Below are 22,065 nucleotides of genomic sequence, written 5' to 3' on the forward strand. Positions count from 1 at the left end.
GAATGTCTCACTTTTCACCCAAATGGATAATACGACATGTCATATAGAAATAAGGCTGTGTTGTTTGCTGTTATTCCCCACTTTTTTTTTTCTTATATATCTACCCCAAGCATCCCAATCTTCCTAAATGGAGGTTCGGGCAAAGTTATCAAAAGAATCTATAATGAAAAGGTACTGCCAGCTGGGACCACTTCCAGCTTTCTGGAAATGATGGGAGTCAAATCCAATTATAATTCTGCAAGCCTAGATGGCGTCAGCTGGTCAGTTTACTCTGCAGAAAAATTATTAATAAAAAGGAATCAGTTACATGGCAAACAGGAGCTCTGGAGCAAAGCCTTGGGTAGGTCACTTTTATTTTCCAGGTTCTACAAGTTTAGAATTCCCTGGTCATTTTACATTTAGCTTTCAAGTTTTGCTTAGTAAAGAACCACTGAATCAACTGATCAACCAATCACACACCATTGGCGGAGGTAGCCCTTGGCAGGCGTTATTCCTCCTAATCTGTCAATCTAGGTAAAGTTTTGCATCCCTTCTCCCTTGTGCTCTCCCCAGAAATTCAGTGACAAGTCACAACATAAGGATAATAAAAAAAAAATGAGTTGATTTGAGTTTGTGAAGGTTAACTTCTACATGCTCCACCTTAAGAGTGTATGTATGCAAATTTATATTTAAAAATAAAATAAAATAAAATAGCAAGAAGAGTAGCATCTCTGGGTATTCATTCTCCCTGCCTCTGCTGGCATTTGGGATGAAGGCTCCAGCCATGTAACAAATTCTTGGAGACAGTTCTGCATACTCTATTTTAGAGACTGTCTAAAAGTTGTGTTGCCTTCTGGTTTGGGAGGTGGGCAGCACCAAGAAGCCCATGCTTACCTCAGCCACAAGACCAGGAGGAGCCCTTTTCCAAGCAGGAAAAGCCTAAATTGATCCCATTTGCCTTTTTTTTTTTTTTTAAGCATGGATCACCCCGAAGACCAGAACTAAACCCCATCACAGGCAAGACAAACTTACCACTTAGGGAAGTCTCTGCAGCTGGAGAGAAAACTGGGCTTGTTTGTTTATTCTTCAGAGTTGAAGTGCAAGGGTGTTCCGAAAAAGAGCTCGCCGGAGCACACTGTCATTCCATCTGTCTCAGGCATGAGAATGAGGCTTATTTTTCCCTTGGCTTATAGGAAGCGAGTGGGATAAAACCCTGTCTGTAATTTCAGCCAGTCAGATCCCGAGGGGTTCACTTATCATCCCGTAGTTATGTGATTTCAGGATGACATCACAGAAAAGGCTGAGTGACTGAAGTGCAGAAGGAGTTTCTTCAGCTCCCAGCCACTCAACTACAGTCCTCTAGTCACCGAGAGAGATTGGGGGTTGGGGTTGGAGGGGGGAGTGGGGAGGAAAAGAGGCGGAGAAAAGAGGCAGAATGACAGAAGGGAGTGGAAAGAGAGTGGAGCAAGAGGGAAGGCGGGAGGGTGAAAAGAGAGTTCTAACCTAAGGGGAGGAGATCAGAGTGACGGCCAAATCATTCCTTTCCATTCCATACTCGCCAAAACATTTCTCTTTCTTCCAGAGGGACCTTCCACAACCACAGCAGCATTTCCCAGCTGCTAAACAAAAAAGACTTAGGAAGGGATTTATTCCTTTAAAATGAATTAAAATAAAAATGTGACATGAAGAATAGCCGACTCCTCTAGCTAATCTGATGGATTTAGTTCATGTGGGGCGGGGAAGAGAGGTCCAAAGCAAAACACAGCACTTCTCTTAATTTCCTGGCACTGGTATTTGGTGGGATATTTGCCTCTTCCTTATCAAGCTTCTAATGCATCCCCATCAGTGCTCTAATAAAGGGGATGCCAGCTTTCTCTGACAATATGAATGCTTTAACTCGCAAATGTAACTTACAAGTCCAGAGTTTGTTATTCCTTATGAAGCGCCTACAGGAGACAGCAGTACTTCTGTAGAGTTTACAATCTGCTTTTCAAAAACTTGAACCTTGGACCCTACTGACTGGCAGAGCAATTTGATGCTTCTGTTAACAGCCCGCAGTAAAACAAAGAGATCTTTAGGATTTGGGTTAAAAAAGAAATTCCAGCAAATTCAATATTTAGTTTATATTTGAAGGAACTCTTGAAAGGAAAGGCAACATTTCTGCAGGATAACAAGGAAAAGAAACCATCTCTCTTTTCTTTGGGACCTAAAGTTCAGTAGTGCTAAAAATTATCCAGAAAGTTGGGGCCAATCCACAGCATGCGCCACTATGCTCAATTCCACTTCAATGATTTATTCAACTACTCGTTTTTCACAGATCAACCAAAGGGATCAGAAATCTCCTGAGAGGGCAAGAACATTGAGGTTGTTTTGCCTAAAGCCTTCTCACCAAGTTGTGAACCAGAATTTGCATTCATTTTGCACTCCAGTGCATTGCCACTTCAAACGCACATTAGTGGCTATCAAAACATGAGCAAGGGGAAGTTGTTGTGCCAGTCTTGCCCAACAGGTAGCCTTCAGATATCTTGAAACTATAATACCAAAATTCTAGCTACAGCAGGGGTGGGCAACTATGGCCGCTTAATGATCTGTGGGCTTCAACTCCCAGAATTCCTGAGCCAGCCAAGAATTCTGGGAGTTGAAGTATACAGGTTGTAAAGGAGCCATTGTTGCCCACCCCTGGGTTAGTGCACCAGTTTGGAAAAGGCATGGCTACACTAATTGCTGTAAGGAAACAAGCAGTCACTGAAGTTGTAAAGCCAGTGCTACAATGCCTCAATAATCCTCTTTGTGACTTCTGAAATCCAGCACAACTAATGCAAAATGTTCAGAATAGATGGAATGGGGAAAATTCTTAAAGTTCCAAGAGAGGAATTATTGAGAAACCTCAACTATTTCAACATCAGTATACATCTGAGAAGATGAGCACTTTATAGAGGTAGCTTCCCCCATCCTAGGAGACCTTAGCGTAACTCCAGACTTGAGTGCTATTTTCAGAAAAGACATCATATTTGCAGGGAGGAGGGTTTCTCGTAATGCATTACATTTTAAGATTGGGCTGTGTATTTTTCTAGGCTTCTGCATTGCGGCAATCTAGAAGCTTCCCTGCCAACCTCTCATCCTACACCTTGACATCTTAAACCACAGAGGAGGTTGTCCATGCCAACAAAAGAAGATGTAAACCAAGAAGGTAGATTCCTCACCCTTTAGTCATCTACTGAATGGCAAGGAGACAGCTCTCGTCTCCCTATAGGCAAGAACAAGGGGGAAAGAGGTAGAAAGAGTAAAGGAATAAAATGTAATGATGGAAACAAAGCTCTTGCTAATGGGAGTTTCATATGGATTGTTGATAGCTTTAACAGGCAAGGCAGACCAAAGCCACTACAGTACTCAGAAAGATCAGCAGCCAACCACACTCTGCTTATGCCTTCTGCTTTTTTGTGGTCTGAAAGTGTATTGACTCTTGTGGTCTTTTCAGTCATGAGATTATTGGCTCTTGTGTCCCCACATGAGACACATTTCTGTTTTGTCCTCCCTTGTCTTTCTGGCAGACGCCAGAAGATGAACAGAGTTCCTCCCACTTCATCTATATATGATAGCAATCAAGGATTATTGTAGGAACAGCAGACAGTCTGTCATAAAATTCTTAAGTGAACAAATTCCCTATTACAGACACAAACAATTACTAATTACAACAATAAAGAATCCAGGTACTGTGCAAAGAAGTAAAGGTTGCACAAGAGAGATAGTTTATTAAACTTCAGTCTACATTCAATTTTTTTGTGTTGAGGGATAACAATTGTCCCAAGCCTATTAGTTATCTGTATTTATATTTCATATTTTTAAACTGCCCATCTCACTCAAAGAGAGACTCTATTATCCCCAAGAAGTAAATATTCCACTGATTAGCAATTTTCTCACTGATGGAACTGAACCTTTCCTTGCAAATTGCTGTTCAGGTGTGTACAAACATTCATTAAAGAATTTGCATTTATAGGTGTCACTGTGTAATTTTCTACTCTCTAAATTCTATCAAGGAATGTTTTAATCTTCTGCTTCAGTGAACTCTGTCCTATTCACACCAGTGATTCGATATTTGCCAGTCTGTATGCAGGTTGGTTCAATAATTTAGAAAAGTATCAGACTATCTCCACGTGCTCTTAATGGTAAATGTTAAATTCAAACACATTTCATTATTCAGAAAGGTAATAATCATCGTACAGCCAGTAGGAGTTAGACACAGAAAGCACACCCATTCATTGTTTTTATTAAGGCTCAAGAATTACCCTTCCAGTACATTTACCTCTGAACTAATGGGGTTAACTAGAGTTGAGACATAATCATATTGAGCCAATATATTGTCACTTTATGAGGAGATCATAAAAGACATTGCAGATTATGAAAAGGAAGTATAGCTGTTTAAAACATCTTACAGGTTAATTTTGTGTACGTGCGACCAAAGAAGATATATGAAGTTACACATGAAGATGTGGGAATTATAGGAACTAAAGTCCAAATGGGCTCCAGATTGAGAAAGTCTAAATTATAGAATGGAATTCAGAGCACGTCATGCCTACACAATACTAAATATGATATATTAAAGTCATGCCCATCTTCCTACACCTTTTCTGGAGGGGTTGGGAATAACTGAGGAATAAAATGAGTGCAGTGGGCATAAAAAATTTAAAAGAGAAAGGGAGACAAGAATTAATGAACCAGGCCTGGAATGAACAAGCTTCCTTCAGACCAAATTGGGTAGAGCTGTAGTGAATGAACACCACTGAAGTCACATTGAGGTGTTTGCAAAGTGCATCTGCCAACAGGAATTAGAATTAGATAATGAATTAGATAATGAATCGGGGGGGGGGGGCAGAGAAAAACAAATCGAACCTTTTTAGCGGATCTACTTCGTAGAAGTTGCTTTCCTAGCAAAACTGATCTATAGAGAAAATCATTTCACCCTTTTTGTTAATCTTGCATTGGAAAATTTTAAAATAAACACCATGTAGCCATTCACTCCTAGAGATGTAATCAACTCTATATAGTGGTGCTATATATAATTATCCAACCAGTATTTGGCATAAATATGAACATCGCCCACTGTAATGCAGTACTTAAAAGCATTTAAGCAAAGTGGCATATACAAATGAGCCATGAGCATGATTCATGGTGGGGATTTGCCCCCACTTTAACCCCACTGTTCTTTAAATATGATGCATATGAGATTTCATACATTTCCCAGGATAACCAACCCAACCTAGCAACACAGGATGGCCACAAATACACAATGACTGAAGTTGCTACTAGAAATGGTCAGCTGATATTCAATCTTTCATGCTTCCCCCATGAATGTCCCTTAATCATTTCCATTTCTTCAGTATCCCAGCATCAATAGGATTCTTACAGGAGCTCCCTCTCTTGTCTGTCCTGCAGGCTATTTATGAGAGAGCCATAAAACCCTGAACAAACAGGATAAATACGGTATCTTACATATAAAGTCCCTTAAATAAACACCAAGGAAGATCTATTTCAACAGACCTAAATATCTCCCTCGATGGTAGAAGAGGTCAGACTGAAGTTTTAAGTCCGTAATGTCCTGAATTAAATTCAAAATACTATAGCTTTTAAATGACAGAGGTTCCTGTTTAGGACTTACTATACAATCAATAAATGTATGATCTATATACTGTTAATTTCTTTTGTATTTCTATTAGAGCTATATTTCTGAGTTGATTCGGATGGTCAAGCGGATGGTCTTGAGGCTAATGCTAATTTAAAATTCGATCTCGCATAATTTAAAATTAGCTACTCTGCTTTTTGACATTTAATATGGGACAGGATTACCCTCATTATAACAGGCTAAATTAGTTTTTAGCCCTTCCATGGCATCAGAGGAGCTCTGCTGTGTATAAATTTTAAATAATTTAAACCCATTCCTTTTTTTAAATTTTGTTGGCAAACTCCTTAGAAATACATTTGTATGAAACTAAATAATGGAAATTATATATATTACTTTTGTCTGTGTCAGTCTGAATTCTGGGCCAATTTGGTAATTTTGCTAAATTATTGATGACAGACAGACAGATAGACAGAAATTCAATCTCTGATTCTCTAGAACAGCTTAGTTGCTTTCACTGTAACTCTTTCATTCGCAGCAACGCAAATAGGGAGCACTTATGTGAAGAGAAGTGTAACAATTCCAATTTGTTTTCAAGCACAATTCAAAGTAGTGCTGAAAACATTTATAGCTTTAATGAGTCTTGATGCAGTTTAACATTAAAGAACATCTCCTCCTATTCTTTGATGACAGTAGCTGCAATTTTCTTTCTTGTGGTGAAATTCACTCCCCAAAGAGGCTCTCCAAATCAACTAAAATTTATTATTTAGAATAATATTATAAGCTTCTCTATTTCAACACTGTGGAGATCAGGAGTTTTATTACTTGCCTAAGCTTTCTTATATTATCTAAATCTGTTTTTAACTTTTTTATTGTTTGTTTTAAGTATTTTATTTGCTGAGATTGGGAAGCGTGGGTTTAAATTCCACTCAACCACGGAAATCACTTAGTGATTTTGCACTAGTTACTATCAAGTCGGGAAGTTAAGATGAAAGGCAAAATTCAAGAATTCAATTCTAGAATTCACAAAGAAAATATGGTATATACAAATAAAAATATATGCTTCTTAATGAGACAGTTATGGTGCTAATATTCCTGAGGTTCCAGAGTGCCATGTTTGCTAGAACTACACATTTAATAATGAAATCAGTAAAAACAAGAAGTAGCTGGTAAACAAAGAAAAACTGTAAACCGTGAGGAGGCAGACAGCAATCAGTATATTTGAATTTCTACATGTATCACACCCACTAAGACTGATTTATTCATAATAAATCACAGTACACAAAAACGGGATTACAGAAAAGTAAAGAACAGGAAAGGCTGGGCCCTTATTTTCTTGTGATATTCCTTTGTAGGTTGTGTGATCCCTGTAATCTTCTAAAACTTTCAAAAATCATGATCTAAGTCTAAATAACTCCCGTCCCCCAGTAGGTTACTTCCTATGCCACTAATACAAGACCAGAAGAGCTGCTGTCCTTGTTGACTCTCTTAAGATATCCTCCTCATTGCAGCCTAGATGATCTACATAGGAAAGTTAACTTTTTCACGAAAAACCTACTTTGTTTGTGCTGGATCATCTTGAATGCATATCAATAAAATGGACCAAGAGGGAAGTTCTGTGGTGAGAATAGCAAGCGGAACATTTCAAAACCACAGCAAGCAGATGAGCCCTTTGCCAAGGTTGAGAACTTTGATCAATTATTGCAACATTACTATATTTATTGTCTAAGGGCAAACTAAGGGGTTCTCTTGGTGATAACTTGTTAGAGTAAGCAATTTATACACATACGAAGCAGAAAGGCAGCACAAAGAATGCTCCAAGTCAGAAGTTTGCTCTAATAAAAGCTATAAGGGTGATGCTGGTCAAAAGGTTCCTTATAGACGATCCTGGGATAAAATCTGCAGAGCTTGACTGTTCGGTTCAATTTCAGATTAAGGAATCTTCTCCACTATTCTGTCAGAGCTGAAGAAGCTGCTTGGATGAGAAACGAAACTTCAAAAGAAAAAACAAGGAAGTCCAGTTGCCTTCTGAAAAAAGCACCTTTGGGACAACCATGACTTGGATGACTGAGAATCTCTGCAGAATCTGAACCAATGTATTTCATGGTTCTTCCTTCCCTATCTATTGTCCTAACTAATGACTGCAATTGCATTTGGCTGAGGCCTTTTGTGAATTTTGAATAATCCTCATTCCAATATACATGCTTAACAATTGCTAAGCATGAAAAGCAACAGGCATATGGGATTTACCCTGGCATTTACTATAGAGTATAACCATGGTTTCGAATTAACAGGCAAAGACATTTGAACCTAGGCAACTTGAATGAAGTGTATCTGTTCCATAGTGATACTCAAAAACATTTGAAATCCTACCTAATGCCAATATTTATATCCCAGTGTGTACGAGCAAGCCAGAGCAGTGAGATACTTGTGCGTCTTAAGCAGCTGTTGTGTGTATTTTCCATGCCACAACCTGCCATGACCTCACTCACAAACCAGATATAGCTCCGCTTTACCACTCTTCCTTCCCCTGGTGTGAAGGGGCATGATTTACAGGGAGGTGAGTATTTTAACTTAGTGAATTAAAACTGATACCAACAATGGGGAGAGATCAACATACTGACTGTAAATAACAGTGTGAACTCAACAAGGAAGGCATGGAAGATATCTGAGGGCAAAGGGCCTGCCTGAAAAAATATGGATGGATGGATGGATGGATGGATAGGAACAATTATTATATGAGTTCATAGCACAAATATGTTGATTAGCAAGGAAATGCTTACAAAACATACACTTTCATCCATCAAGGATGTCTCCAAAGGACACAGAAGAGATATTTCTGTTTATTCTGAAAAGCCAGAAGGTTTAAAAATCTCTACAAATTTCTTTTGAACTCTTTATTACGTATTCATTTCTAGAAAGCAAATTTACTCTGAAAAATATACAATCTCTGCTTGTATAATCGCAGACAATCTTCCTGAGTGTTTTGAGTCACAGATTTAATGTGCAATATATTTTGGCTGAGGATTGCAGAATTGGCACCTGGGGCCAAGTAACAGGTTTCAAAGCATTTAAAATGGTGAGAGTTACAGGTATGCCATCCAGGAGTAATTCTCCATTCACTCATTTCTTAATGAGTGAAGATAACATGAAATCAATTATGATGAAAAACAATTCTGTAATCTCTAAGCCTATTGCAAAATCAATATGTATGTGTGGATGTACTGCAGTGGGAAAGTACATTATGGATCGCATAAATCAGGGAAGTACATCTAGAGGGAACCAGAAGAAGCGCCTTCTCTAGAGTGGCTCCCCACCCTCTGCAATATCGTCCCCCCAGATATAAGTTGCGCCCACATCTTGATATTTTTCTGGAAGGTCCTGAAGACACGGTTCTGTCAGCAGACCTAGGGATCCCAGATAGACTTAGAACCAATCAAACAGTATGATTGTGTTTGTTGTTGCTGCAAGGATGAGAGTGTGTGGCTAGAGGTAATTTTATATTGTGGGAATTATAATGGTATAAGACTCTCAGTCATCCTGTGCGATTGGGAAATCATATAAATCTGTTTAATAAATAATAAATACATGTACAAGAGAGCTGCTACACACCATTGTTTCTTAATATGTGTGAGAGGTTATCTAAGAATGCACAGCACTTCACATGACAATAAAACATAAGGTACTCCTGGGTTAACAGCTTTTTACACTGAATTTTATGTGCCTTGGGCATTTCTAAATTCTTAGCTGGTTACAAAATTACCAAGCTTACTTTAGTAGGGCCTTGAAAATGTTGGAAAATTACTGTAGGTAATTTCCAGTTTTTAGTTTGGAGCAAGCTCATTCCCACTCAATCCTTATATCACGTTCAGAGCAAGCATATATGCCACTCAGCATAGCTAATAAACACATAGCTTGAAATTTATTTGCTAAACATTAAAAAAAAACATTTAACAGGCAAAAAGGGAAAGAAAGATATGAACAGGCAAGAACAAACATCATCAACAGCTATCAAAAAGGGGTAGAACTTCCCCAAACCACTAAAAACCATACCGTGGGTAATTAGCATGGACAGTCCCAAAGGAAGAGGTACTCTACCTCGACCCTTTTATGTATGTAATGGTGAGAGATCCATTATGCACCATAAAGGAAACCACTCGGCACACACATAGAATAAGACATAATAGCAATATATGGTGAGTGTGTGTAGTTAGAGGAAACTAACATCAGCCATGGTGGCGTAGTGGTTAGAGTGAAGTACTTCAGGCTACTTCTGCTGCCTGCTAGCTGCCTGCAATTTGGCAGTTTGAATCCTACCAGGCTCAAGGTTGACTCAGCCTTCCATCCTTCCGAGGTGGGTAAAATGAGGTCCCGGATTGTTGGGGGCAATAGGCTGACTTTGTAAACTGCTTAGAGAGGGCTGGAAAGCACTGGGGAGCAGTATACAAGTCTAAGTGCTATTGCTATAGATCATGCTCACATTATGCAAGTTGCTGAGACCCAACTCCAACGAAGTACTTGAAACAAACCTTAAGCCCTACCTAGTAGGGAAAAAGAGCTAAAGTTGTTCCCATAAATGCCAAGAAACCAGAGAGTATATCTGAGCTTACAGTTTAATGAAAAACTAAATAGAGGTAGTCCTTGACTTACAGCCATTTGTTAATGACCGTTCAAACTTATGATGGCATTGAAAACTGGTCCTCATACTTACAACTGTCAGCATCTCTGTGGTCACATGATCAAAATTTGGGCCCTTGGTAATAGGCATACAGTTGCAGTGTCCTGGGATCACATAATTGCCATCTGTGACCTTCCCAGCTAGTTTCCAAGAAGCAAAGTCAATGGAAGAAGCCGGATTTGCTTAACAACCATGTGATTCGCTTAACAAGCAGGCTGATTCATTTAACAATGATAGCAAAATAGCAATAGCACTCAGCACTTCACAGTGCTTTACTGCCCTCTCTAAGAGGTTTACAGAGTCAGCCTATTCCTCCCAACAATCTAGCTCCTCATTTTACCCATCTTGGAAGATGGAAGGCTGAGTCAACCTTGAGCTGGTCAAAAGAGGTCACAAAATTGGGTGGGACTCACACTTAATAACCATCTCATTTTGGCAATGGAAGTTCCAGTCCCAATTTTGTGGTCCTAACTCGAGGACTACCTGTATACAGCCTGCTTAGTGCCTATAACATGTTATCTGGATATACAAGATATACAACGGATGCTAATACAAAAGTCAATGCATCCCTTCCTCTTTTTTCCAAGGGCAGCTCAAGTTGGCCTACATGACTCCCTCCTCCTCCTCCCTTATTTTTAATCCAGGGAAGCCACTTAAACTGATAATAATGACTCTTCTAAGGTCACCTGTTAAATTTCATGGCTGACTGAAGATCTGGACCAGCAACTCCTCAATCTTTCTCCATCCATCTATAATCAATTCTATACTTTGTTGTTCATGTAAGCTAAATCAGAAAAAGGAGGAGTCTTTAATTAAACTGCAGTGCCTACCTACACCGAGAAAATACTAAAATTCAAGGTAATGTTTGCTGAGGTTGTCCAGAGATAGGATTATTATTAGCCATTTGCACCTAATTGGCAGCTGAGGATAAATACAGGACGACAAAAAGTGCTGGATTTTTGTTTGGTCAGCATGAACCAATGGATTTACAGCCAACCTCCCATCTCATTTTAGTCTATGATCCTAGTGAACCCCCCTCCCCCCGCAACACCACCCTGTTCAAGGCGTACAGGCATAAGAAATTGTGCTGTTGCCTGCCTTACAGCAAGCTCTCCTGGCAAGCGTGCTTGTTGGCATGACACCACTTGATAATTAGAGTGCAACAGGAGTGATTGCTTCTGGCAGCCTGTCAGGACTGGAGCAAAGACACATTCTTCAAGCTGCTAATCCAGTGTTTCAGAGGAGCAAGCATGCAACTTGTCAAAGGATCCTACCAAGGAGTTATACCTGCAAAAGGCTTTGCATTCTTCTTGAAATGTGAAAGGAGGTTTCTGGGATTGAAATTCACTGTCCTTCCTCCACCCCATTGCTTCTTTCCCAATTTACTCACCGAGGGCCAGATTTAAAGTCAGGTTATAATAAATTGAAAAAGCCCACGTGTTGCTTGATAAAACAGACTGACAGTTAAAAATTTGCTCCCTTTCTGTAGATATCCTCCAGCTACTACTGGACTGGTTCCCCATATTAACTCACTCGATAGTTGTTGCAATTGGAAAAGTAAAAACTGGAAAACTGTGGAAAACTACCCAAACCCTAAGTTTTTCTGAACAAGAGCCCGTTCTATTAAACGGAACGGGATAACTCGCTATGGCCAATTCACTACTGCCTGCTCGCCGTGGCCAACTATTTAAAATAATTAAAAGTAAAGGTTTCTACTGACAGCATTTAGTCCTCCATTGTTCAGGGCTGTTTGTCAGTTTCACAACTGATATTGCATCAAGTTAAAAGGAGCACTTAAACGGGTGTTGGGACCAGGTATGGGGCCTTCCTCCCAGGACTCAGATGGAGTGGAACAAGCTCTAGGAAACAATGCAGCATCTGTGGCGATCCTTCCTTTTGGAACATTATTGGCATTGCCCCAGTCACATGACCAGGATTATCATGCCCAAAATACACTTGCAAGTGAAGTGAAAGAACTTGCCAGTGGCAGAGAAAAATGGCATATGTCCCTTAGGGGAAAGAAAATATAGTGGGAGCTTAAGCCTAACAGTGTGGCATTTTTCAAAAACTGCAAACTCTAAAATGGTAAGAGTTGTAAGCTCCAGGTCTTTTTTTAGGCAGATACAAGATCCCCATCTCTTCTGGATTCCTACTCAAAAATTCCTGGAGTTTTTTTCCTCCAACTTGATACAGATTTTCTCTCACTAGATCTGGAAATGCTATATACTAGTTAAAGTCACTTCCATATATATCATTCAAAGTTTTGCAATCTGAAGCTACAGAACAGCTGCATCTTTATAGTTTTAAGGACACCCTTTTTAACTAAGAAATATCTTCACCCATTGTCATTTATTATTTTCTGGCCTGTTTTCAAAGATAATAGTCTTGCTGTTTTGCAGTGTTCAGCTAAAGATAATGCAGTACAAACATCCACTGTGGTAGCGACAGTCTTTCATGCAATAATTTCACTTCTTCTCATTTTTTTGTACCTCTCAGGCAAACCCAAATCTGCTCTAGGGAATTCTCCTGAAAAGATCTGAAGTATACCAGGAGAGTGAAAATCCATTCCAACAGCATGACCACATCTTGCATGAAAAAAAAAAAAATGGCTCAGGTACAGGCATCGCAAGAAATCTTGGATATATTATCTCTAAGACAGTATTCTCAAATCTGGCACCTCCAAATCTGTTGCATAACACCCATTTTCCTCAATCATCTCACTCATTGAAATGACAGTAGTTATAAACTAACACATCTGGCGAGTCCCAGGCTGGGAAAAAAATCATTTTAAAACCCTGCAAATCCATTATGAATCCAGACAAGGGGTGGGGTATGGGGGTTTGCTAGCATTTGTAAAACACCACCTGCAAGCTGACATTTTCCAGTCTGAAAGAAAGCAACTTATACCCAATCAGCAATTTCTGGTTGTAGATAATGTCATTATTTACACTGCAACAGAAATAGGTAATTCAGTCTCTGATAATCAGCCTCCATCAAAGGTCATCCCTTTGTTCTTTTCCTGAATCTTGTCACTTCATTAAGGAAAATCCTCACACTTCACAGACAAATTACTTGCATGGGCTTCTGACCTTCCAGTGTGCACCAGGAAATTAAACATATACTTTTACATCTATCCCATGTCAGCCTTCCTTAAAGTACAAGGTCTGGATGAATATTGTACTTTGAGAATTAAACCACCCTGGCCCAAAGCCTTTCCATCCCCCTTTTATGAAAGCCAGACTCTTGGTGTCTTTCATATCAACATATTTTGTGAAAGAAAGTCACATCTGTCCATTTTTCCTCTGACTTCTTCAGAGGTACTTCCCAACTAACAGCCAAACTCATGCTGATTCCCAAAGGATCAGTTGGGTAATATTTAATTATCTGATCCAATAAGGCAAGAAAACCATCAATAACCCACCCTCTGCCTCTCACTTTTAGCCCCCTGCACTGATCAAATGTTTCTTCATTTTCAAATCTCTTCTGCAGAATAGAATATACAGTGAGAGGCACTTTAACAAAAAGCCAGGGCTCCTTGCCACACTGAGAAATGAAAGGCAGAGCAGTCCAGACATTACATAATATCTGTAGCCCAAGAAGCTTCATTTGCTTTTTGGATAGAGACAAAACTGATGTGGCTTGCATTTCCATAGAAATTCACCCCCTTCCAAACTAATCAAAGAACTGAAATACCAACTTCCAATTTGGAACATTTTCAACTGTTATGATGCAGTTCTCTGATTTTCCAACAGATCTATACAATAGTGTTCAATGAAGGCAACGGAGTTAACTTCATTACCCACAGAAACTAAAAACAAATCAAAACCCTTACTACTTTTGCTCATACCCCCTTTTTTAATTAAGTAGAAAGTTTCCAGTGTCACTACCAAACACAAAAGGAAAATGAACCAAAGTCCTTTGAACAGACTTTTGGCTCAGTTCATCTGAAATGCTTTTTACTAACAATCGTTAATGAAAAGTTCAGAATTAACAAATGAAAATCCAGTTATTGCCTCCATACTGACTCTGTCTCCTGAAACTTATGACAAGCCATAAATATCTGAGGTTAAGCCCAGACTCGTAGAAATTTTCACAACCCATCCATTATTTTAATGCTTCTTTAGATATTAGGATCAAGTGCTTTGTGTGAGAAGTTTTGTGACCTTACAAGGAATAGAATAAATTCTATGAGGGGCAAAGTTATGGAGGCTATTCACCACTAATAAATGAAACAAGGTTTGCTGCTTCCCCGTGTCTGAATATTTCTACGTAAAGTATGAGCATAAATTGAAGACAATACTTTTTGAATATGGAATGTGATTTTCCAAAGGGCTCAAGGATTTTTTTTAATCTGTGTAAATCTTCAGCTAAATATTGTCCCTAAAGTATTCCCTTTTGTTCTTTCCAAAACTTAACTGTGTCCAAATACACTGTTTGGATATAGTATTTTTAAATAGCCATTTAGATCCAAGGGCTGTCAGTCTTCTTAAATACTGTTCTTGCTTTGATGAAAAAAGAAGGATAAAGAAAACCGAGAGAATATAATAGTATTCTTTTTCCATAGTACGAAGAGAGAAGGATAATAATTCTCATTCCTGAGAATTTGAGAGGAAGGAATATTATTTTGGCCTTATTCTACGGAGTATGGGTGATGAATTCAGGCAGGGGAATGAAGGTATTGTTCCAATTCTCAATGAAAAAAGCTAAACTATACGACATAAATTATGAAGTAATGTCATCAACATTATTTGGGTGCATATAACAGTGGGAATCGATATGATGGAGACAGAGGCATGTTACACTCCCATAAATGCTGATACTATAAGAACCAGAAATATGTTGTAAGAAAATTCTGTGATTTTTTGCTAGGCAACATGAATTAGATTATATGGTAATGAGATTAGAAAATACAAGAAAAGTTATTTAGTGACCCCCAAAATAAATAAGAGCAGTTGTAGTTTGAGGAAGGGAGGGAGGGAGGAAGAAAGGAAATGAAAAGAAAAGTTTTCACTTCCTCTTCTTCATTTAATTTATAGACAATTGCAATTTTACATGAGAATGAAAGGATATTGTATGATATAGAGAAAAAAAGCTGCAAGGCATATAGTGACAATGAGAACAAATAGTTAACATTAAAGAGAAAAATCAGTCATCTTGATGGAAATTTTAAAAAATGGTTTTTGAAAACGAAGAGAGCTAAACAAGAAGCATTTAGCATGCTGTATGGAATTTAAAATTACAGTGATTAAAATATTCGAGATTAAACAAATGAGGGAAGACTGAAAGGGGTATTTTAAAGATTTATATGTGAATGATGGTGATAGTTTGAAAAGTGAAATTTCTTATCTCAGGCCTTTAATTTCTGAGGCACAGTATTTCTTACTTCTTTTCTACCATCTGCATAACTCATAAAGGAACAGGATAATAGGAATGTATATATTTATGTGTGTAGTAGTGAAAAGTAAGCCATGTGCAAGGAATTAATTTCTTCATTGAAATAACAGATGTGTATATGTACATCTGTGTGTAAATAATACGTATCTCAAGTTGCCAGGAAAAAACAACACTGTATTATGATCCCTTGTAATCATCCCTGAGATTCATATGGAAGGGCAATCAGCTCCCATTTCAAAGTACACAGAAAATAAAAAATATAATATGCATTTTGAATTAAATAGGCTAATGTTAGCCACTTAATTTTTTCATTTCTTCAGTTCAGTTAATTGGATATTATGGTATCATTCACAGTATTCATACTACAATTAAATCTTTCATTATTATGTTTATTAATATTCATTTATTATAATAATCAAAATGCTTTATCTTGATTGCTTTTCAAATATTCTGTTTTCCTTATGGTGTTTGAGTGGGTTGTTGTTTGCCAACAGAAATGCTAAAATTGATTTCTGTTCTTCTAGTCATTTTAGGTAATGGCACACATTCATATAGCTACAGGGATTTAGTTTCATTCCCATTTCTCTAGACCAGCATCCAACTGGTACTGGATGCCTTAGTTATTAAAATTACCATCATCATGAATATCATCATCCCCCGGTGAGGCCCTACCTTGACATGGTTGTGGGGCTTGCATGCTCTGAAGAAGATGAGAGCTATGGCAGAGGTTCAAAGGACAGGTCTCATCAGAGGGGTTAGATGAAAACAATATGGTGAGACATAACTTACAGAAACCTGTTCCAGATCAATCATCACTTGAGTAAACAAGGATCATGCCAGGTACTGGGATTCCTAGACATCTGATGACAAATGGGCCACAGAACTGAGGACTGTTGGCTGAGCAACAGGGCTAAGCAGCTTCAACATTACTAGAAAAGTTGCTCACTCATAGCAAATAAATGAAGGTTGAAAACAAAGAAATAATGATTTGCTATTACCAATCAAGTCCAATGAGAAGATGATACCTGAAATGGATGCACCAGTTCTAGAAAAAACAACATCCGAATCAGAAGTAACACAACAAGGCTAGTAGATCAATGTCATCTATTATACAAAATAAAGTATTCACAGAAGTAGAAGTAGAAGAACTGCAAAGATCCCCTCTCTTTTTGCTGTTATTACAGGTTTTTTTCATTTCAACTTTTCCTCTTTCTCCTCCTCCTTTATTCAAGCTGCATTCTTCATATTTCTTTGGATTGAACTGATGAAAATCACAAAATACAAAGATCTAGAAATAGGAGCAGATTGTGGCAAAAGAAAGCAATGAAAGTACCAGTAGTAACAAGTGCTTTGGGTGCAATTCCAAAACATCTGGAGTACCACTTAAACACCATCGGCATTGACATAATCGCCATCAGTCAATTGCAAAAAAACCAGCTTTACTTGGAACAACTTACATCCTGCGATGATAATTTTAACATTATCAAACAAAAGTATCTGCCTATCCCAGTTCCTCGGGAAGGGCTTGGATAAAAATGCCAAATCCAATCTAAACATCTGGCTAAATGTGTGACCAACCATAATAATACAATTTCTTGTTCCTGAAGGAAACAACTAATGAGATTTTCTCTGGGTGAACTAAGCACAGCCTAAATCTTCTTAGTGCCAAAGAGCACTGAGGGAAGGGGTGAATTTTTGAATTTTTTTACTCTGCAGCAACTTTGCTCCCTAGTTAGACATCAGGACATATCTTTTTTTAAAAAAAAAACACCTTTCAGTGACAGTTGGTTTTAGCAGGTTTTTACACCTACCCAAGTGGAAACACTGAAATCTTGTTTGAAAAAGCGGATAGAATGGAAATCTGCTTTTGCAGCAACACTGGCAACAACAGTCTCATAGTTGAATATCCATTATATACCCAAGCCTGCACTCCCATTTTCTGTTATCTGGCCAGAATCCAGAAATTATCCCCTGCCAGTTTTCTTAAACTCTGCTTAAGAAGATGGGAGGGAAACGAGGCCATTAAATCCCATTCAGCTTGAGGACCATGAACTCGCTTTCTCTTCCTCATAGGAACACGAGGCATCTTGTTTTTTTCAGCAACCGTTGCTCATTCTGAGAACTCAGGTGACAGACTTCACAAGACATCTTGGCTTTACTTTCTGAGACTCATTCTACAGTACTCATCACTTTGGCACTCTATAAACATTCGACTCATGCCATCTGTTCCTCAGGCAGAAGCCTATGATCTTCATGCTCTCCAGAAAACACATCTGTTCCCACCCTTCCTTTTCCTGCACTGGCTCCCAGACATGCTGCCCCCGTTGGAGCCTCCACTATAGATTGAGGACAGTGGCAGGAGCAATCATGACTTAGCAAGTGAAAAAGCAAAGCAAATAAAATGTGGTTGTTGAGCTTTGCTTACTGGGCTCAGTTAATATTGACCTTTGGCGATACAAACCATGTTGGGGGCAGTAGTCCTTTGGTTTCTTTTACAGAAGAAACAAAGAGTAAATGAAATAAATCCAAAAGGATTCTTCTAGATGCAGAGCTCAAAGCAATGAGCTCTCCCACAAAGTATGCTTGCATGTGTTATGGCTATTTGCATTTGCATATTTCTGTCCATTTGATTTCTGTCTGGTAAGAGGAAGTTTACAAAGAGGGCTAAAAATGCCTTTGGTGGATCTCTTTTGTGAATATTATTTAGGAAAAAGAGAGCAGGGCCCTCTTAATTCTAGCCAATATATTATAAACCCGTTTTTAAGAACCTGTGCTGTGCTATGACAAGGAAGCATGTTTCATGTTTTGCTGCAGTTTTTCTGTATAATCCAGAGGAAGCAGCTCTCTTGTATCAAGTACAGATGGTTAAAAAAAATGTAAATCTGTGTAACCTTGTACAATTGAGAAGACACAGAACGCCTGTTACCATACAACATAAGTAAAGGCAAAAAAAAAAAAAAAAACCAACCACTTGCTTGCATGGAGCTGGTATCTATTTAGATGGTGTACTAGGGTGTTTGTGCCCGAAACCTAAGCGACATGTGATGGCAGTCTGTATCACCTACCGTCCATGCTGTCTTCACGGTGTATATTGAAGTTTTCATAGGAATCCCTGCGGATGAGTGGATCTGATGTGTTGTAGTCCACTGAGACGCTTGGGCCATTCTCTAAATGTTCCATGCCTGAGAAGCAAGGATAGTGTAATTTCAGGATCAGAGATTTTGCTGTGGGGACGGTGAGGAAAAAAGGAGTAACATGATAAAGCAAAGAAGAGAAATCAGAAGAAATAAGTTCAAAGGGTAGTGAGTTTAATCTATCATAGATACACCTCAGTATGAGAAAGTCAGGACATGAAGCTGGATTGCCCAGTTAAGCTGTTGAAGCAAGGAGGGATGGTATCTAGAATTGAGGCAATAGCCAAAGAACTTGCCGAGGAGTAAGAAAGTATATTGATCAGGGAACAATTACACACAAAAGGACCTCTCTGTTTACTATAAGAACTGTAGTTATTCAGGAATTTAATGAATGGAATTTTAGTTCAAAGAGAAATGGCCATCTATTTGTGAGGACTTGCAGCCCCTGGTAACTCAGCAATTATCTGCAAATATTGATTCTACTGTGGCTTTTGAATCTTTCGGTACTGATACAAGGGAAAATAATTACATCAGGCCACTTATCTGGCAGCAAGTTTAACAAAGCAAAAGTACAATTTCTGAGGCCTATAAAGGGAGAGGGGGAAAAGGAAACAAATGGTGACTATTACAAAAAAAGTAAATACCTTGAATCTTCTCAGGACCGTAGGAGAATACAAATTCCACCTTCCCATACTCAGGAAATCGCTCATCTGATTTTTTTTTTAAAAAAAGAAAAGACACAATGGTATTCAGTAGGCGTGTTCTTTGAACAGATGAGTGGCCTGTGCATAGACCGAAACATACAAGACCACTGGTGGTACAATCAGTGTTTAATCAGAGGTAAGAAAGAAGATACTGAGAAGACCAGATGAAGTCTGGATATTTGGAGAAGAGTACATCAGTTTTTGCCCTAAATCATTCATACGTCTCCTCTATCCAAAATCCAGAACACCAAAATAGTAATAGAAATAGCACTTAGACTTATATACAACTTCACAGAGCTTTACAGCTCTCTCTAAGTAGTTTACAGAGTCAGCATATTGCCCCCAACAATCTAGGTCCTCATTTTATCCACTTATGGCTGGAAGGCTGAGTCAACCTTGAGCCTGGTGAGATCTGAACTGCCAAATTGCAGGCAGCCATCAGTCAGTAGAAGTAGCCTGCAGTAGAAGTAGCAGTAGTAGTCAGTCAGTAGAAGTAGCCTGCAGAAGTAGCCTCTAACCACTGCACCACTGTGACTCTTAATACTCCAGGTTTCCATTTGGCTGGATCACGTCTTGCCCCAACCAGTCACTCAAATTTCCAAACCATCATGCATTTGTTTTGTGCATGAAGCAAGACAAATACCCTCCTTCACCCTTCTAAATGTCAATGTATAAATATATTCAGGCTGATAATTGTATAGTGGTAACGGCCCAGTCTGCAGGGCTTGTTGCACTTCATAAGAGATATTGCAGAATGGGAAAAGAAAATTCTCCGTTTCCTGACAGGAAAATTGACTTCAGGGTTCCCATACTGAAAATATTATAGCCCTCTCTTTGGCTATTCCTTTGGTGAGGATTTCAGAATTTCAGTGTTTTGTCTGCCTCTATGTCCCATTACAAAATGGATCATCCTCAGTCAGTACTGGTGGAGCCAACCCAATTCCAGCTCTAAACCAATTTTTTTGCACCTGGTCTCAGCCCTTTCTCTGTTCCTGAGAGGAGGCAAACCCCCTCCCCCCATTTATCTTGCTTCATGGGCAAAATGAAAAATAAATTCATTTGGGGATCTTATTCTCTTCAAGCATGCACAAGGATTGTTAACAAGGCCCAGGAGCCCGTCCCCCCTCCTTTCTAGTGGAGTCAAGAATTTCCTTTTGGATAGCATTGCCCCTGGGATGGCCGACAGTCATACGCTCATTATTTCCTCAAGCACTAATTTTTGTCCACTACTGGCAGAACAATTAGAGTAGGATCCGCTGTCTGATATTTCAGTGCTTCATAAAAACTGGAGGGGAAAAAAAGCTCCTAGACTGTTTTTGCAGACTTCTAGACAGATACATACACTATAAAAATAACCAACTAAAATCTCATTCAGCAAACAAAAAGAAGATAGAGGTGGTAAAATAAAGAGGGGAAAAAAACCATAGACCTAAATACCAACTTTGGTATGTTTCATATATGATCTAATTTAACATAATCAAAAAGCACATTGAGTATCTGAGGATGATAACATAAAACAATGGAATGCCATGTGATGGTTACAATTACAGTGTATATAATTCTGAACTTCTCACAAGTGCTTGTTAAATAAAGTGAAATGCCTTCTAAACTGAAAATATACTAAAAAATACTGATTTTTCTTCCCAGGCACACACCCTGGTATCATAGAGTGAACCGTTCTAGAAAAGCCACAACTTGGTTACAATGGCCTCCTCGATGTCATGCATTTTATTACTTTGTGTCACCCACTCACTCTCTTTTCTTGAACAATATTGCCTTTACCTTTAAAGGCATCATCCAGGTCCTCTTTATTGAAGACAATAGCCAGATCATGAATGGCACAGGTATGGAACTGCACCCGGAAGATTACATCCCGCGTCGGGCTACGGAATTCCTTGTGATAGCATTTCAGCTGTCAGTGAAAGAGGACATAAAGGAAACAAAATGAAATATGTCATCACCTGGGAACCTACCTGAGCATTGGAATGATTCTAGCTACTTGAAGGAATTCTATACCTGAGTCCTTTGGTGCTGCAAAGACATCATTTCTCTGCATTTCCCCATAAAGACAATGAACTCTCCTTAAGTATGTGGAATGCAGACGACAGGTTGTGACACTCTTAAGCCTCCTATTCTGGAGTCTTTAAATGGGGTGCCAACTTTTACGATCTAAAGACCCACAGTGATAAAAATGATAAAACATACAAGTTTTGACTCTTACCAAAATATCTCCCTTTAAGAGGAGTCCTGGTTCTATGGTGATACAGATGCTCGTCTGGCTGTCTCCCTGCACATTGCTATAAAGAAGTAGAAAGAAGCAAAACATGGAAGACAATCAAAGCAACTCAATAGCTAAGATTCATTTCATTTACCATGTTCAGGCAACAGTCAAGATGGTGTCATAAAATGTCAGACCAAGACCAGGAAAACTCAGGTTTCAAGTCCATCACTTTTCCTCAGCCCAACTTATTTCACAGGGTTGTTTGGGGTTGAATATATGGGAGAAACAACTGCTATATACAACTCCTTGAACTTCTTGAGAATATTTTCTTAAAAGAA

General features: G+C 38.8%; 1 protein-coding gene across 15 annotated transcripts in view; it reads right to left on the minus strand.

Moving 5' to 3' along the window:
- Positions 1-22,065, minus strand: part of TNS1 (tensin 1) — a 368,591-nt gene that overhangs the window by 68,185 nt on the left and 278,341 nt on the right. For all 15 annotated transcript variants that reach the window (XM_087920518.1, XM_087920520.1, XM_087920516.1 and 12 more), the window contains 4 exons: positions 21,728-21,803; positions 21,289-21,418; positions 19,447-19,512; positions 18,734-18,850 (listed from right to left, as the gene is read on the minus strand). In XM_087920518.1, coding sequence (XP_087776644.1) covers positions 18,734-18,850; positions 19,447-19,512; positions 21,289-21,418; positions 21,728-21,803 — 389 coding nt within the window. The remainder of the gene's footprint in view (positions 1-18,733; positions 18,851-19,446; positions 19,513-21,288; positions 21,419-21,727; positions 21,804-22,065) is intronic.

This window comes from Pseudonaja textilis, chromosome 1, assembly GCF_049901715.1.
Source record: "Pseudonaja textilis isolate UNSWEBS1 chromosome 1, rPseTex1.2, whole genome shotgun sequence".
NCBI lineage: Eukaryota > Metazoa > Chordata > Lepidosauria > Squamata > Elapidae > Pseudonaja > Pseudonaja textilis.